This window comes from Mustela lutreola, chromosome 1, assembly GCF_030435805.1.
Source record: "Mustela lutreola isolate mMusLut2 chromosome 1, mMusLut2.pri, whole genome shotgun sequence".
NCBI lineage: Eukaryota > Metazoa > Chordata > Mammalia > Carnivora > Mustelidae > Mustela > Mustela lutreola.
Window position 1 is genome coordinate 289,043,211 of NC_081290.1, and position 17,925 is coordinate 289,061,135.

Below are 17,925 nucleotides of genomic sequence, written 5' to 3' on the forward strand. Positions count from 1 at the left end.
CGCGGAGGTCTCAGCCCTGCCAGGCCCCACTTTTGTGGCTCCAGCAGGTCACAGCTCAGGGCCAGGTCCTATGGGAGCAAATGTAGACAGTGGTTGGAGAGCCAACTCCACTCTGTCACCCAGAAAGGGCCACTGATGGGAGCCCAGACATTACATGTGTCCCCACTGGCCGCAGCCAGGGATGACCCGGGAGGGCGGGGCAGGTGAGCCTGGGGGAGGGAAGTGCCCTCAGCAGAGCAGAGCAGAGCGCCCCGCTGCAGATGCTGGAGGCCAGCGGCGACCGTGTCCTAGAGCTGCCCTGTGTGTGGCACACTCGGAAGGACGCTTGCTGGCTGTGCCCAACCCAGCGGAGTCCGAGGTGGCCCGTAGGGCAGGCAGTGGGAAGCTTGTCTCTGCTCCCAGTGTCCTTCAGTATCTCCAGGCTTGAGAAGACACTCCTTGAAAGTGCGTAGAGCTCGGTGTGAGATGGAATCTGGGGAGCTTGAGCCCCCACTTCTCGTTCTTCTTGGCTGCAGCTGCCTTCGCAGGGTCTTCGAGGCTTCCAGGGCCTGGCGTGTTCTACTGCCTTCCTAGCAGCTGTTTGATGTCAAATTAGGTGAGGAGAAAAAGTCAGGTTTGCCAGAGGTCCCCGAGCTGCCCCAGGACCAACATGTGTGCCTGGGGCCTGGAGCGGGGCTGAGACCTGTGTCCACCCTGCTGGGCCCTAGACTTGGAAACCAGAGGGTTGTGTTGGGAGGCCCAGAAGGTGACAAGAAAGGGCTACATGGAGAATGTGTTTGAAGAAATAATGGCTGGAAGCTTTCCAAGCTTGGCAGACGCTAACATACAATTCAAGAAGCTGAGTGAACTCCAAGTAGGACGGACTGTTGAGTTCCATGCACAGGCGGGTCATAACAAAACTGGGCAAAGAGAAGGCCTTCCCGGAGCAGAGCCAGCCCTCGAGGACATGGGTGAGTGACTGCTGTGCTCATCGGAACCCTTGGGCCACAAGGAAGCTCTGCCACATTTCTAACGTGTTGCCAGTAAAGAGCAATCAGGCCTAGTCCTCCTTCCGGCAAACATGTCCTTCAGGGCTTGGCTGAAATACGGACATTTCTCCGATGGCGGAAGACTTAAAGCATCCACAGTGGCAGACCTGCTTCTGCAAGGGGTCCCCAAGCAAGGGGACCGGGACCGTCCGTCCAGAACGAGCAGCAGGGATGGAAGTAGGGACTGTCCCTTTCGAGTGCTTTGAGCCATCTGATGAGTGACAGCAGAGGAGATGGCGGCGGGCTGGGCTGGCGTGGCGGGAGAGCAGGTGGGGTGTGCATTCCGACTCCGGCGAGCGGCCTCCGGTGAGTCGTGTAGAGGGGGTAGTCAGAGTTGCAGTCGGTAAACTGAAAGGGAAGAGGAACCCATAACCCAAAAGAAGGCAGGAAAGAGGAGTTACAAGGGACGAGAAGCAGAGGGGCCAAACAGTAAATGAAAGATGGTAAAAAATTCAAGCACACCAGCCATTCCCGGAAACGTCAGCAGCACAGAGGCGCTGAGTGCAAGGCAGAGAGTCGGCTGCCGCTCGTGGGGCCGTGCGCCCAGGGCCCCCGCTGGGAGCCGGGTTCTGCGGACCACACCAAACCCTGTGGCCTGCGGTCAAGTTTCATCGGTAAATCAGGTAGAGAGGTTAACACGCGCGACCGGTAACAGAACGGGACAGTGACAGCAGCGTGCCGTCATCAGTCACGCGAGTGCGGTCTCTCTCAAGGTCTCCTGCTGCCTGTACCCGCTTTCTCCCGCTGACCGTGTGCCACTGTGAAACATGGGTGGGGGTGGCGTGGCGGCGTGGCACGCCCGCCCATCACGCAGAGCCTCCGCTGCCGCGCCCGGAGGCGGCGCCGGTCTGCTTCTGGACGGCGCCTGTCGCCAGGAACTGGGACCCAGGAACGTGAAACCGCCGACAGAGGGGCCCCGCTCTGCAGGAGTGAACGTCTGCCCAGAGCCGCTGCAGAGCGCTCACAAGTCCGCAAGGATACAGGACGGAGTCGCACCGTCGGCCGGCTGGGCTGGGTGCGTTTCACTGTCGACCACCAAGGCCGTGTCCTTCTCAAGCGCACGTGGCGTGAGTAGTCCGCAAAAGAGATCGCATCCTGGCTCACAGGACAGCCCTGTGCAAACTCGAACGGGTCAGGGCGCTACTGCATTCCTTACCTGACCGTCGCGGGGGTGAACTAGAATCAGTCACAGGAAGGGCACAGGAAGATCTCCGAGTACTTGGGAATGACGCACGGGTCGGAACGGAGGTCTCGGAGGGAATGAGAAATGTTTTAAACTGAGATGCAGCGCACCCGAATTTGTGAGACACGGCGGAGCTTTGAGGGGATCTGTAGGGTTACGTGTTCGTTACAGGAGAAGGATCTCAAATCAGGAACCTCAGCTTCCATTAAGAAACTAGAAAAAGAACGATAGACCCAGAGTGAGTGGAAGAAAGGAATAGCGGAGTAGGAGTCCCTGAAATTGACCTCTGGAAACAGGAAAATCCGTGAAACCAGTAGCCGATTTCTTGAAAAGTTCAGGGAATTTGATGGGTCTTTCGCAAGACGGATGGGTAGAAACGGAGCAGGATGTCAGGATGAGAATGAAGGGGACGTCACTGTAGACTCCGCAGATACTAAGCGGATATTAAGGAAACGTACCCAAAAAAACGTACCAACATACATAAAATGTACCTACATACATAAGTTGGGCAGTTTAAATGGACTGATTCCTTGGTAAGAACAAAATAGCAAAATTCACTCAAATGGGCAGTGCTGTCCAGCAAGAGACCAGGAGTAGAAGGCATCCACAGGGGAGAACTGGAAGTGCCCCCGTTACTGCGTACGGCACGGTTGTCTGTGTAGGAAACCCCCAGCAGTGCACACTTGGAGCCCCAAACTAAGAGAATCGCACCATTTACAACAGCCCCACAGAGGACGAAGTGCTCAGGGATAAACCCGGGACAGCACGCACCCACGCGCCGCCATGGGCGAGGGGCCAGGGAGCAGCCGCGGGGAGGCCCGCAGAGCCGGGGGGCGCGTGGCCTTTGTGGCCACCGAGTGTGAGCTCCCTGGGATCCGTCTTCTCATTTCTTGCCTCCTCGGCCCGAATCCCGGCAGAGCATTTGCAGGCAGGGACCAGTCGACGCGGATGGTGCGCGGACGGGCCCGGCCGCTGGTAGGGCCACAGCAGTGCTGAGGAGAGAACCGTGAGGCTGCAGGCCCCCGCCCCCCGGCCCCCGTCGTGGGCACGCCGCGGCGATCGGGGACGTGTGGGGAACGGACACATGGAGCAGGGCGCCGTGCAGGCTCCGCAGACAGACCCGCACAAAGGCGGCCATCTGGTTGTGACGGAGATGCCGGAAGGCTGGTCTGTCAAACCAGCGCGGTGGAAGACGGGCCTCCGGACGCCAGGGAGAGAAGAGTGAGTCTTGACCCAAACCGCACACTTTATGCCAAAATTAGCTTCAGATGGATTCTAAATTGTGAAACCAGAAGACTTTCGGAAGAAAAGAAGGGGAGATCGTCACGGCCTACGGCTGGGTGAGGAGCTCTCGGCCGCGACGCAGGCCCGCCGTCGAGGAGGAAGCAGCAGGGGCTGGGCGCAGTCCGCGGAACTTCGGCTCTGAGGAGGGCGCGTTCGGAGGAGGAAGACAGACCACAGGCCAGTCACACACCGGGGAGGGCACTGGCGCCCAGCGCGGATGAGGAGCCCTCACAGCAGCATGGTCGCCGGCGGGCCCGGGCTGGACGCACGGGTCAGCAGAGAGGGCCGGGGAGGACGGCGTGCCCCGTGCTGGCGGAGTGACCTGCGAGCCTGGCCGACGGCGGCGGGTGGCCTCTTTGGGGCCCAGCACTGCTGATCTGGAGCGTTCACCTGAGAGAGGCGAGAGCTTGTGCTCACACAGAGCCCTGCCCAGGGGCACTTAGAGTCGCCTGAGCCAGGGCTGCCCCAGACTGGCAGTGAGCCCGGTGTCTTCCGGCAGGCAGACGGCTGGGCACACCGGCCCCTCTGCGCTGGAGGAGGAAGGGCCTCGGGGCGCACACCGAGACGCGGCTGGAGCCGGAGCCCGGCTCAGGATGTCCCGTGGTGTTCCCCAGGGGCCCTCCCTGCTGTGTCAGGGTGGGCCGGGGTTCCTGGGCCTGGGTGGGTGACGTGGAAGGACCGCCTGCCCGAGCGCCGCTGTACTGCGCCATCGCAAAAAACGAAAACAAGAGGGATGTTGACAGCAGAGTGTCTCGTCTTTCAGACAGAAGGGGCAGTCCTTGTCCCTCAGGAGCTTGTCTCTCAGGGCTGCACGTGGTGGGGACACACATCCCAGTTTCTGGCTGCGGTTGTGTTTTCTGGCCCTCTGGTCCCTGTGGCCTGGTGTGTCGGCACCTGTCCTTGGTGCGGGGGGATCGGTGGGGCAGGCGTCTGGCGCCCGCCACAGACATGGACCTTACAGCAGATGTGGGCCTCAGCCCGGCCCCCAAACACCGGGCTCCGCCTCTGGCACGGGGACCCCTCGGGCTGTCCAGAGAAACACAGAAAGGGGCTTTGTCTTTGTGTCCTCAGGTGATCTGACCCGGCCTGTGCTGATGTCTGGGCGGGCAGGAGGAGGGTCCGGCAGAGCCTCCTTGTGGTGGTGGGGTGGGGGGTGCTGGGTGCTGGGGCAGGTGTCCCAGCAGATGGGCGCGCTGATGGATTTTCACCTCCTGGGGGCAGGCCAGGAGTCAGGCACGCTTCTCAGGGCTTTTGTCTTTTCAGCTCCATTGCCCACTTACACTCCTGGGCCTTGTGCGGCACCTGGCTCCGGGCTCTTGGGCAGTCCGGCCTCCCTGCAGGTGCGCCGCAGTGCCCAGAAGCAGCCCGAGAGCAGGTCCAGCGGGAAGGTCTGCCTTCTGCAAAGTCACACCCCAGACCTTCTGCCTCCGAGTGGCAGTTGGGCCGCTTACCCCTTATTCACGAAGGGCTGGCCTCCTCCCTGAGCCTGTCCATTAGTGTGGAGGCTGTGCTTTCCTGGTCTCGTCAGCGGGCCCTGCACCCCACCCGGGGCCAGGCAGAGCGCCTGCTCCTGCTAGACGGAGGCGGGCTTCTGGAGCAGAGGCGGCGGCGGTGGTGGACTGTCCCGAGGGCCTTGGCCAGGGTCAGGCTGACCGTGGGAAATGGGAACCCCCACTGTCCTGAGGACAGGTCCGACAGAGTGCTGGGCATAGGCCGGCCCTCATGCCAGGCAGGGGTGCTTGGTCCACTCAAGAAATCAGGCTGGGTAGGCTGAGCCAGCGGCGGGGAGAGAACGGACAGGTCTGCTGTTGGTGTCTGTACGGCAGGCTCTGACCTGGACGCTGCTCTGAGTCGGTGCAGGCAGCCCCTTGTGGGACGCAGCTGGGGGTCTCCAGTGCTGGGGAGCAGTGTGTCTGCCCCTGGGGGCTCTGGGAGGGGGAGCCTGGGCACCTGCTACGCATCCACTGCTGGTGGCCAGGGGAGGGTGTGACGGGTCCCTCTGCCCCACAGACAGTACTACTGGTACGATGAGCGGGGGAAGAAGGTCAAGTGCACCGCTCCCCAGTACGTCGACTTTGTTATGAGCTCCGTGCAGAAGCTGGTGACGGACGAGGACGTGTTCCCCACGAAGTACGGTACGTCTCTGCCCGGCTGCACTCCTCCCTGCTGGGCGGCTGTGGCTGCCGACGCGACAGGGCCAGACCTCCGGGACGGGGCGGCTGTGTGGCCTTGGCTCTGAAGCCAGGCAGGTGGGCGCTGGCAGGGGTTAGCCTAGGCTGGGTCAAGACCCCACCCATGCCAGGCTCTGGGACCTCTGGCCTCTGCCTCCAGCTCCACCCCCTGTACAGTGGGGCCACTGCAGTCCCCCTCACCGGGGGTCTGACAGGCAGGAAGCAGTAGCCGCCTCGCGTCCCGACCTGGGCAGGTCCTGCCGGGGGCTCCAGGCCAGTACGGAGCTAACGGACGGTGCTCGGCCAGCAGGAGGCACCCGTGCACCTTGGTTCCGTCCTCGTCTGTGGCCAGCCATGTAGAGGCCCAAGAGCGTCTGTCAGGGAAGCACATTGACCCTGGGGCCGAGTCCGAGCTTCGGATGGCCCATGGCAGGGTCACGGGCCCCTCGACGCAGAGGTGGCCCGTGCAGATCAGCAGACACCCGGCTCTTGGGGCCCCGGGGGATAGGTCACTCGGGTGCCTGCCAGTGGGCTGCTGAGTGGGGAGGGCATGGCTGCAGGACCCTCCGGCCGGGGGGAGCCGGGCCCCGAGAGGCGGGGTGACGGAGTGGAGGGCAGGCTGACGCCGCGGGCTCTCCCCCCCAGGCAGAGAATTCCCCAGCTCGTTCGAGGCTCTGGTGAAGAAGATCTGCAAGTACCTGTTCCACGTGCTGGCGCACATCTACTGGTCCCACTTCAAGGAGACGCTGGCCCTCGAGCTGCACGGACACTTGAACACACTCTACGCCCACTTCATCCTCTTCGCCAGGGAGTTCAACTTGCTCGACCCCAAAGAGACCGCCGTCATGGACGACCTCACGGAGGTGCTGTGCAGCGGCGGGGGCCGCGGCGGGGGCGGGGGGGCCGGGGCCAGCGGCGGGGGCGCGGGGGCACAGAACCACGGGAAGGAGAGGTGAGCCCCCGGCCGGACAGGCGCGCACGTGTGCAGAGAGACGGAGGTGCGTGTGCTGCGTGTGTGCGTACGCACTGGGTGCGCTCGGCGGGAGGCCTGAGAGGTCGTGGCGCCCCCCCACCCGGCCTGGGCGTGCCGAGAGCGGGCTCCCCAGATGCTGGCAGGCTGCACGTCGGACTGGCTCCCCGCCGGGGTTTTCCTGTTGGACGGATGAGTGCCGCTTGTCAAGAAGGACCTTTGGATTTCATTCATTCGCTCAACAAACATTTATGGGACTGCTGGTCTGAGTTTCCTTCTCCTGTGCGGCTTTCCTTTCCTTGGTCTTCCGTGTGGCCCCCGCCCTGCCTCCCCGCCCCGCTCCTGCCCCGGGGACTCTGCTGTTTTGAGAGAAATACGCCAGTGAGAGCTGGGGCCCCTTCCCAGGAGGGACTTGGGTTCCGTCTGGTTGGTTTCCAGGGTGGAGCTGTTTCAGAGGTTCCTCCCCAGCCCCCCTCAGACCTCCCCTCTCCTGGCCTTGCTTGGATCCTGGCTGGCGGCGGCTCTGAGCCGGTGGAGGGAGTGGCCAGGGGTGCCCCTAGCGGCCCTGACCCTGTGGCTGTGTTCCCCTCTCTCCTGGCCCGCTGCTCACGAGGGCCCCTGGACTAGCTGGGCCTAGGACCGAGGTGCCTGGGCGGGTGGCCTGTGTGGAGATGCGGCTGTTGGTGGGAGGCTGGGTGTCCCTGTTCGGCGCACCTGTCCGGGCGTAATAAAAAGAATTCTCTCAGGTTAGTGCTTGCGTGTGTGCTCAGCGTCTCGGTGGTCCGTGCTGCGGGCGCCAGGGCTGGTGCGAGACTGAGGGTGGCCTGGCCGAACAGCTGGGACCATGGCCTGCCTCCTGGCCACCCTGGGCTGGGCTCTTCCTGCCAGGGCCAGCCGCAGGCTGCCCTGCTGACCTGTGTCCTCACGGGGCCTGCGGGGCTCGGGAAGCTCAGTGTGAGGGCCACCTGTCTCGTTTCCCGTGCTCCAGGGAGCCTTGACCGCTCTCGTGTGCTGTGCCTCCCGTGCAGGCGGCAGGGACCCTAGAGTGTGTGCTGGAGCGGGCTGGGGGGGCCTGGCCAGCCTGGCCCCGGGGCTCTGCTGCAGGAGCCAGCCCTGGCCTGGGCCCTGTGGTCTGAGGGGTGAGCAGAGAGAAAGCTCGGGAGCGGCGGGGGGGAGTACAGAGGCCGGGTGGAGCGGCCCCTGAACCGAAGCCAGAGCTTTTCTAGGCTCTGTGCGGGCGGAGACACGAGAGGAGGCTCCGGCAGGGTCCTGCCCTCCTGCCCTGACTTCTTGCCTGGGGACAGCCGGTGGCTGTCGTGCTCACCGCCCCCCAGCACCCACATAGCCCGAAAAGGTGGGGGTCCTGATCTCTGCCTCCTGACTCTCGCGGCTCCCATGCCCTCCACCCTCGCTGTCACCGCACCAGGTCGGTCCTATTCCTGTCCTCCCGCTGCTCATCTGGCCCTGAAGTTCGGCTGCTGCCAGACGTGCTTGGGGCTTTCCTCCACGTCCCGGGCCATCACCAGCCCCAGCCCTGGCCAGAGACCAGAGCCCACCCCCCACCTCTGCTGCCCACGATGGGGGTCTTCCCAGCCTGTGGTGGCCCCTGACCCGCCTACCTTCTCTGCACTCCTGGTGATGGTTCCTCCTCCTCCTGCCCGGAGAACCGCCCCTGACAGTCCTGCCGCCAGCCACGAAGTGCAGGCGCCCTGCAGTGCCTTGTCTCCGTGTCCTGGCCCCGACCTGTCCCCCAGGGTCCCGCACCATCTCCCTGAGCCTCCCTGCCCCAGAGTACCTCCCCCGTTGGCTGCACAGTGGTGTGCTGGGGGTGACTTTAAAATCCCCTGGTGCTTCAGCCGGTCTCCACCCCACTGACTCAGGCCCTGGACCGGAAGGCAGACATCAGAGTTGTTTCACAGTGACTTTAACGTGCACCATTCTAGAAGCTTCCACCCACATCGTCTGCTGAACTCACTCGTGCTCTGAGCCCTGCAAGAAGGCTCCTGGGCCCTACTGTACCCCTTGGGGCCTGCTGCCATCTCACTGGAGCTCATGCCTCTGTCTTTGTCTGGTCAGGAGTTCCGGGTCATGGGGAATCCTACCCTCTCTGTCCCCCAATCACTGGACACGTCCGCAGCATCTACACTGCATCTGTGACCAGGGGTAGGAGACCTCTCCGCTGAGGCCAGCAGATGTTAACTCCCACAGGGGTGGGCTCCTCTGACCTGAGCGTGAACCCCCTGCCCCGCTGCTTCCCCAGACACTGCAGCCGGCTCTGTGGGCTGCAGGGAGGTCATAGCCCCTCCCTGAGCAAGGCCTGGGCCCAACGCCACCTTGAGGTCGCCCTGTCGTCCCTGTCATGCTCTCTCCCTCTGCTGTCTGGGTCTCACTGTGGCCTCAGCCTGCTGGGCAGTGTGGGCCCCGGCCCCTCCCCATGCCTCCCCCGCAGGTCCTTCTGCTTCTCTAGGCATGTGCGCCCAAAGTAGAGGCCTCAGGAACTTGACCACAAGCCTGGCTGTCGGAGTCAAAGGTAGGGGTCCTCCATGACCTGAGGGGCCAGGGAGCACCTCCTGGGGGAAGGCAGAAGGCCAGGGCCTGGCTCCACTGGCCTTTCTGGCCAGAGTCCCAGGCTAGGGGTGGGGAGCAGGCCGGGCAGCCTCGTGTCCACTGTGTCTCCAGGAGTGGGGTCTGGCTGCTGTATGTAGGCCTGAGAGCAGTCAGGGGCTCTGTGGCTGGCCGGGGCAGGGGGTGGGGGTGGGCACTGCTGGTGCCAGGAGGACACGGGCACTTATGGTTCGAGCTGCTTGATGGAGTCTGGATGCAGTGTGCACTCGTGTGCACGCGTGATCTCTGCGTCTGCAGAAGGCTGTCCCAGATGCCCGTGGTCGGGTTTCTCTGACTCAGGAAGGAGCTGTGGGATCCCCAGGCACATGGGGGCCATGGGTACAGCGCCGGTCACCGGGCCTCAGAGAGTCTCCTGGGAAGGGCCAAGCAGCCAGGGTGAGCAGCCGCCTGCAGGCCGCCGAGGGGAGGGCGATGCCCTGTGCTCCCCACCGGCCAGCTGCCTCTGCTGTAAGAGCCCGGGCATCCCGGCCGCTTGGGCCGTGGTGAGGCCTTCTGGGCACACACAGTGCAGTGGCTGCGTGTGGCGCTCCTGGGTCCCGGTGGCAGCCGGGCTCAGTGCTGAGACACAGCTTCCGGTGAGACCCTCAGGCGTCTCCGCTCCAGCCAGATGACCTGCACCCCTCCCCCCAAGTTGTTAGCTCCGTCCTGGCAGCCAAGACACAGCACAAGGGTCAGCAGAGGAGGGTGGCGGGAGAAAGACCTGGCCACCACAGCCGGGAGAAGGGGCCGTGAGCCGGGGTGCCGCACCTTGAGAAGCTGGAGGAAGGAGGGACGTTTCGTCCCCACGCTTGAGCCTCAAGAGGAGCCTGCCCGGCTGACATTTGGGTGGAGCCCCGTGGGACCCACTTCCGGAGCTGGGGGCTAAGCCGCTGCCTCTGTGGCGTCCTGCACAGGGGTGACGGGACACGAACGCAGACTGTGGTCCCGGGAGGGGGGCGGGGGCGGTGCCACCACAGCCAGCATCTGCAAACACAGACGTGGCCTTGGGTGTGAGGCATGCGGAGGCCGGAAGGGTGGCGAGGGGCACGGCGGGAAAAGCGCAGGTTTCCCGAAGCAGCCGATCGGGAGGAGGAAGTCCGGGCTGTTGGTGACGCCGCCAGCAAAGACTCCCCAGACATGGGGCGGCGCGGAGGGGACCTGGCAGAGGCCCCCTGAGGGACGCCTGAAACCGTCGCCAGCGCCTGTCTGCAGAAGCAGGAATGGGACGGGCCCTGTGGGCAGGGCCCAGGGGAGTGACGATCGTGTCCGTGGGCACAGAGGAAAGGGGACCCTTGACGTGCAGGGTCACGTGGTGGAAATCTCCGCGGACGGGGCGCGCAGGCAAGGAGCTCGCCGAGGGCAGCCTGCGGGAAGACAGAGCTTGGGAACAAAAGGGACCTGACCCTGAGCGACATGGGAGCTTCGTGGCCAACCCAAGTGGCAAAAACGCTAAAATGGAGGTTCACTGTCAGAAAAAGTGTGCTCTAGAGAACAGGTCGAGGCCGTCAGGGGTGAGGAAGCCGCGCGAGCTCGGTGCACTCGGTTGCGCAGACGCCCCGAGGGGACGGCATGTGTGACTAGGAGACACCCCGTGCATTTTCGCAAAAGCCAAATTTGCTCTTACAGAGCAAATCCCTATGACACACACAGGAGACCCACACTGTCCCTGGAGGTCTCACACCAACGGAGACCCTGCCAGCTGGGACACCCGAGTCCCTTGGTGAACTTCCTTAGAAGAAAGCACGACCCGGAGGGGCGAGCCTGCAGCCACACGGTTCTTCCCAGGCCGTGGCGGCCCTCATGGCGCTTGCCGGGCTGGACTGTGAAGTTGCCCGGCACCTCCTTCGCTTGTCTCCCTTGGGGCACCGGAATGTCTGTAACCATCGCATCCTGGAAGCGCGTGGCGCTTCTGCTGTCAAAGGAAAGGACTTTGCACTGGGAGGGATCGGACTCAAATTCTCACCCATACCTGATTGAGGTGACTTAGGTGACCTCTGGGGCTTGACCTGATGCTGCTGTGTGGGGAACCCGGCTTGGCGTGAGTGTTTTTCCATGCAAGATGAATGGGAACTTGCTAGAGGGCAGTCCGTGCGGGCCAGAATCACGCCCCCCTCCAAGTGTCTGCACCCTAGTCCCGGATCTGTGAGCACAGCACCTGACGCGCAGAGCGGAGTCCAAGCTGCTCATCAGTTTAACTTGGAAGCCAAATGATCAGGGCGGGTGTCGTCACCAGGTTCTTAAAGCCGGAGGAGGGGCAGAAGGGGAACCAGAGAACCAGAGGCCACAGGAGGACTCAGCCCAACGTCCCAGGCTGTGAGGTCAGAGGAAGGCCCCACAGCCAAGGAACGTGGGTGCCTCCGGAGACTGGGAAGGGCCAGGATGCGGGTTCTCCCCCAGAGCCTCCAGAGAGAATCGGCCCTGCCAACAGAGTGACTTTAGCCCCGTGAGACCCAGTCCTTGGCCGCCAGAACTCAAGAGGACAATCTGTGTGTTATGTCTGCTTCGTTAGAGCAGCAACTGGAAGCAAACGTGTCTTGAGGATGAGCCACAGAGCTCTTGTGGGGCGATTCTGGGGGCACAAGACATGACCGTCAAGACACTCAGCCCAGGGGCTGACCCCAGAAGGGGTTCGGCTAGCGGCAGCAGCTCCTGGGCCTGGGACCAGCAGCACAGACTCGGCCGTCCCACCTGAGCGGAGGCCGACCGCTCCCCGGCCGGAGGTGCTCCCTCCCTCGCGTGACTTCGCCCCAGCTGCTTTCTCCTCCGTGTCACTGCCCTGACGCTCTCAGGCCACCGGCCCTCCCCTCTGCTCCCTGCTCCCCTCCAGCCTTGATGAATCGCACCGGAAGAAGTTTGGGCTGGTGGTGGGGAGTGGGCTGGACGCAGGAGGGGAGGAGAAGCCAGGGGACGGGGGGCACTGGACTTGGTGATTCCACCCCTGGTGACCTGGGGTGAGGGCAGAGGGGACTGGGCCCTGAGCCACAGGGAGAGGGGGAGGGCAGGATGGGGAGGCGGAACCACCACCCAGCGAGGGCCAGGCCGCTTCCGGAGCTGAGCTCCCTGGCACGGGACATGCGTGAGCGACAGGGGCTGCCGCAGCCCTGCCCCAAGCCGGCCTTGTGACACCGGCAGTCGCTCCTCAGCTCAGAGCCGGCGGGGCCCTCAGCCTCCACTGCCGGCTGAGAACGTGTGCACGCGCCCCTCGTGTGTGTCTCCACCCTGCCTCTGCTGCCTGTGGCCCTCGCCCCCCAGGGTGGGCACGCGTGCCATCACCTGCCTCCACTGCCTTCCGCCGTGACGCTGGTGGACACGCAGCCACTGGTGTGTTCACCAGTGCCCCAGGCCAGCCGTGGCCGTGGCACCTGAAACATGCCAGGCCTGAGAACGAGTCAGTCCCAGAGGCCGTCCCTCACCGGGCGCGAGACCTGCCCGTTCCCGTTTCTGCCTCACAGAGATACCGTGAGGACCGGCTCAGGGCCAAGTGCTCAGGACAGGGGCTGTTACGGAGTTCCAGGTGGTGGTTTTATACATAACACACGTTAGTGGGTGTTAGGAATACCAGCAGTTTTTGGCTTCACTTGCCTTGGTTTCTGTTTCTTACAACCAAGAGAGAGCTCGGTATCTGAAGCGGGATGGCGGGCGGGCCCTTCCTGCCCAAGGGGCGTGATGGCGACAGGTAGAGTCTGGCAGGTTGTGGGCTACACCGAGATGCTCTGAGGATCCCTGCCGTGTGGCCCGTTAAGGCTGACACGTTGCCAGTGTTTGCAGAAGGCCGAGCAGCAGAAGGTGAGGTCTGTGTCAGACGCAGATGCACAGCCACTGGTCAGGAAGACCTCCCCCGCGGCCAGCAGCCAGGACCCCAGCAGCTCTGTGACCAGGCCACCAGACCCACTCCTCCAGCTCACAGGGCACCGCACGGTTCAGGGACTATAGTGCATGCCCTGCCCTCTGCAGTACCTTCTGGGCGCCCACCCCCTCAGAAGCAGAGGGCTGCTCTACAGCCGGCCCTGGAAGAGCCCACCCAGTTCCACGTCCCCAGACTCTTCCTCCGGTCCTGGGCCTGGAGCAGAGCTGGAGGCCGCTGCCATCGCCACCGCGCTGCCAAGCTTAGCGTGAGTCGGGGCAGCACTGTCCTCCAGCCAGATGGCACAGGAGGTGAGAGTGTGGACTCTAGGGAGGGTTCTGTCCACCAGGGGACGCATGGCAACATGGGGAATAGTTGTCATGTAGGGCTGGGGGCGCTATGGGCGTCTAGTTGGGCGGCGCGCAGAGATGCTGCTGATGCCCTTCAGGGCGCAGGTCGGCCCCTGCCCCAGAGCCATTCAGCTGCACCGATCAGCGCTGTGGTGGCGGGACCCTGCTCGAGGCAGACAGCCGGGTGCGGTCAGGCCCTACTACCAAGCCGTGGCCATGCTGGGCCTGGTCGCCTTCACACACGGGGAGACAGGGCCTGTGAGGGAGGTGGGTGGCGTGGTTCGCTGCTGCTCGCCCGTCCTCAACGGCTGGGTGGGAGGCGGACTCCCAGGTGCTGCTGTGTGACCTGGGGCTGGGTGGCCCTGGGGCTCCTGGGGGTCTGGACTTGCCCTTCGCGCTGCAGCAGCAGAGGAGTGGTTGGTCAGTGCGCGGTCGTGCTGCCTACAAGGCTGGCAGGCACGGTGGGCACCGGCTGGGACCTTTTCCCTCTGTGGAAGAGGCCGGCCCAAATTCTCTGGCCCATCACCTCCAGGGCTGCGTCCCAGCGCCCCATCCGCCTCTTGCCAAGCAAGGGCAGGAGGAAGGCTCATTCTCTAGATGCCAGCTGACCCCACAAGGTCTTTGGGGGACGACAGCAGACCTGCAGGAGCAGGCAGGGCAGTGCCTCCCCGTGCCCCCTCCCCAGGGGCCTTCCCCGCCTCCAGTCCAGCCCACGATGCCTACTCAGTGTGGAGGCAGACCCCTGACCCTGCACGGGAGTGGGTCTGTCCTCTTCACCCGGGGCAGAAGGTGGCATCGAGCATCATCCACAGCGGCAGAGCCCAGAGGAGTGTGTTGGGGACAGGAGCTGCTCCCGCTCGCCCCACATCCCCCCCCCCCTTGGACGGAGACTGGCGTCGGGTGTTTTTACTGAAGGAATTTATTGTTCTTGAACTAAGGGTGCTCACAGTTATTCGACAGGGATACACTGGGTGGGGCTTGTTTCCGTGACGTCTGCGTGTGTCCCGAGTACAAAAGAGGAAGGCTGACAAGAGGTATTGCTTTCGGTGTCTTCTGTCTCTGGAGAAGCCCCTCCCGCTCGTGCCGCGAGGCGTAGCTGCTGTGGGTGTGTGACTGTCTGTGTGCGGAGATCCCAGCGGTGGTGGGGGACGGCGTAACCGAAGCGTTAAGAGCGATCCACAAGGGGGGAGGCGGGGGAGGGGGGAGGCGGGGGAGGGGGGAGGCGGAGGAGACACCTGAAGCAAAGTGGACTCCTTACCGCAAAGGCATGCAATCGGAACCCGCCGGCCGGCCCCTGTCCCCCGGCGCCTCCCGAGGGCAGCCGGGCACCTGGGCGCTCGCTACATGCGGGCTCGGCGCCGGCCTGGAGGGACCGGGCCCACCAACACAAAGCAGCAGAAGCTGGGGACAGGACGAAGCGAGGCGGCCGCATCCCACCACCTCGCTGTGTACAGAGAACACACACTGCGGAGAGTGCCGCTAACTTTCTTTTACTTTTTCCTTTTTTTTTAAAAACTTTTTGTCATTTTAGTAAAAAAAAACCCTGCGGTGCCTCTGCTGTCCTGTGTGTGGGAGGCCAGCTCAGGGCCTTTCTGCTACCCGCACTCTCAGCGGCAAAACCCAGATGGTCCCCAGCCTGCGCCGGGCCGCGCCCCTGGGCGGTGCCATCCCGCTCCCCCGACGGCGCCCCGGGCCCCCGTGGGGCTGGAGTCGTTTCTGCGCAGGGACGGGCCAGAACATGGGACAGAGCGGACCGCGCCGTTCCTTAAATATATATATATGTGCATGTATATAGAAAGACCCGAACACAAAACCTGGCCCTGCCCCAGCGGCTCCCCCCACCCCCACACCCTTTTCCAAAAACAACCAAGAAAAAAAGTTTATAAAAATATCTTGCAGGAATTCTTTAAAGTTTACAGTAGCTCGCGGGCGCTGCCCCCGCCGGCCTGCCCCGCCGCCGCCCCCTTGGGCGCTCTGCCGGCTCCAGCCTCCGGGCGCCGCGGCCCCCACCCCGCCCCAGACACGCAGACAGACCGACGGCCGCTGCCCCTTCCCTGAAGGAGGAGTAAGGGACTCAATAAGTGAGCGCAGCAAATAAATAACACTGGTCTCGGCCGGCCCTGGCGCGGGCAGGCGGCTCCGGGGCCTCCAGGCTCCGTGTCCACCGGGCCGGGAAGGGTCGCCAAGCGCGAGCGCACGCGGCAGCCCCGGGCGAGCGGGGGGCGGGGGCGGCGGACGCGAGCGAGCGGCGGGAGGGGCGGCGGGGCGGGGCGGGGCGGACGCGGGCGGGCTGACCGGCCGACTCGGCCCGCCGCGGCCCTGCCCCGGACGCCGGCCTGGGCCTGCCGCGCGGCGGAGGGGCGAGGGGGGGGTCCCCGCGGGTCCGGAGCCGAGCCCGGGCGGAGCCGCCACGCCGACCGGCGCGCGGGGGGGCGGGGCCTCGGCGCGGGGGCGGGGCCTCGGCGCGGGGGGCGGGGCGGCGGCGGCAGCAGGAGACGAGGGAGGGCGAGTCCGCGGCAGCTGCCTTCGGTCAGCCGGTGTCCGGCGCGGAGCCCCGAGGACGGCCTCGTGGAGGTGACATGTTAAGTTTTCGGGACAGTTCCTGGTATCAGAGCGGAAACAGTGGCCGCGTCAGAGACAGGCAGAGACAGAGACAGCGGGAGAGAGAAAGCGCGGGCGCGGCGGCGCGGGCGGTGGCCCCCGTGCCCCCTTTCCTCTCCTCCCCGGGCGGCCGGCGGGGGCAGCGGCTACGGGGCTAAGGCTGCTCGCGGCGGGCGGCGGGCGGCGCCGTCCGGGCCGGGTCCGGGGCCGGCGGGCACGCGGCGTCCCCTCCAGGGCCCGGGCCGGCGGCCGCGGCGTCACCGAGGGGGCCGTGGGCACTCCGCTTGGCGGCCGTGCTGGGGGCCGGGGCCGCCTGCCCGTTCTTCTCGTCTGAAAAAAGTTGTTTAATTACGTCAAAGAAGCTACTCAATGGGCTGCCTGGGTGCACAGAACAGAAGGAGAGAAACAGAAGAGGGGGGAGGGGAGAGAGAACACACGCGTGAACCCGCGGTCGCCGCCGGGGCCGGGCCCACCAGCGAGGCGCGGCCGGCCGGGCGGCGGGCGGCGGGCGGCGGGCGGGGCGGGCGCGCGGAGGGACCCCCTCCTCCTCCCTCCCCGGGCCGGGCCCCTCCCCTCCCCCACCCCGGGCAGGCGGGGCCGGCCCGTCCCTCGGCGGACCCCGCGGCGGAGGAGGAACCACCGCGCCCGCACGCCGCAGGGCTGAGCAGGAGCCGGGGCCCCCCAGGCCGGCTCCGTGCGTGCGGCCGGGGGGAGCCGTCCCTGGGCCCGGGGAGGCTGCAGCCAGCGCGCCCGCCACGCTCCTCCCCGGAGCCTTGGAGCCCCGCCCCTGGCCAGCCCGGGCAGCACCGCATGGACACAGAGGTCAGCAGCAGACAGACAGATGGACGGATGGGTGGACAGGCGTGGAGGGCTTGGGTGTGGGAGGGCCGGGGGCAGGCAGCCAGAGTGGAGCCCTGATCCCAGAGGGCCTGTCCTGAGCGCAAGAGGAAGAGGGCAGACATGGTCTGACCACCCCCACCTGGGTGGGCCTGTTCTCGCTGTCCTGCGGCCTCTGCTCTGCTCTGATCGTCAGACCTGACTCCCGCGGCCCCAGCGGCGGTGCGCTCGCACCGCACGCCGTCACCCCCCTCCAGGGCACGGAGAGCGTTACACCAGCCTCCTGCTCAAGAGCTGCAGTCCACCCAGACCCCAGGCCAGAGCCCACACGCAGGACCCTTGCCAGCTCTGGAGCATGAGGACCCTTTACTGCTCTGAGCCTTGGGGTCCCTTCCTGGCCTGCTTGGATCCTAGGGCAGGGCCTGTGGCTGCCCTAGGGCGGTGGGTGACCGAGGCTGCTCCTCGCAGAGGTGGGGGACTGGGTGGGCACGAGTGTGCACGTCTGGACCCCGCGTATACACAGGAACCCCAGGATGGCCCTAAGGGTGGTGGGGGCAGCACCCTGCCAGGAGCAGGCTGCAGGTGGGGGTATAGGCTGGGGGGTCCCAGGTGAGCGTGGGGGGTTCTTACCACATTTGGAAAGCCTCCCCGTCATCATTTCCATACAGTTAGTGGTGTCTGGAGCACAGAATGGAGAAAGGAGGGAGGGAGACGTGTGAAAAAGTCTTCCCGCTTGGATTCCTGGCCAGGCGCTGCCCTCAGCCTCTGGCCAGGCCCCCAGGGAGGGGCGGGGCCCGGCGTGGGGCGGGGCCCGGCGTGGGGCGGGGCCATAGCCGAGTAGGGGGTTTGCTGGGGCCGGCCCACCAGAGGGAGGGGCAACGCCGGGAGAGGTGGAGCCCAGAGCGGGGTGGGAGGGGGGCCTGGGGGGTGGAGCCTGGGGTGCGGCCTGCCCAGAACGTGGGCACTGAGTGGGGGCCTTCTCAGGGCAGAGGAAAAGTCCTGCCACCAGAGCCAGAACACAGGCCTTGCCCTGCCCTCGGGTGTCCTGGGCGT

General features: G+C 65.1%; 2 protein-coding genes across 17 annotated transcripts in view; one reads left to right on the forward strand and one right to left on the reverse strand.

The window, feature by feature from the left end:
* Positions 1-7,010, forward strand: part of MOB2 (MOB kinase activator 2) — a 69,428-nt gene extending 62,418 nt beyond the window's left edge. For all 3 annotated transcript variants that reach the window (XM_059151571.1, XM_059151575.1, XM_059151561.1), the window contains 2 exons: positions 5,506-5,630; positions 6,312-7,010. In XM_059151571.1, coding sequence (XP_059007554.1) covers positions 5,506-5,630; positions 6,312-6,622 — 436 coding nt within the window. In that variant the 3' untranslated portion in view covers positions 6,623-7,010. The remainder of the gene's footprint in view (positions 1-5,505; positions 5,631-6,311) is intronic.
* A 7,325-nt stretch (positions 7,011-14,335) lies between these two features.
* Positions 14,336-17,925, reverse strand: part of BRSK2 (BR serine/threonine kinase 2) — a 59,557-nt gene continuing 55,967 nt past the window's right edge. For 3 of the 14 annotated variants that reach the window (XM_059151599.1, XM_059151588.1, XM_059151687.1), the window contains 2 exons: positions 17,503-17,550; positions 14,336-16,413 (listed from right to left, as the gene is read on the reverse strand). In XM_059151599.1, coding sequence (XP_059007582.1) covers positions 16,190-16,413; positions 17,503-17,550 — 272 coding nt within the window. In that variant the 3' untranslated portion in view covers positions 14,336-16,189. The remainder of the gene's footprint in view (positions 16,414-17,502; positions 17,551-17,925) is intronic. The other 11 variants (XM_059151672.1, XM_059151627.1, XM_059151681.1 and 8 more) reach the window with 7 other exon arrangements.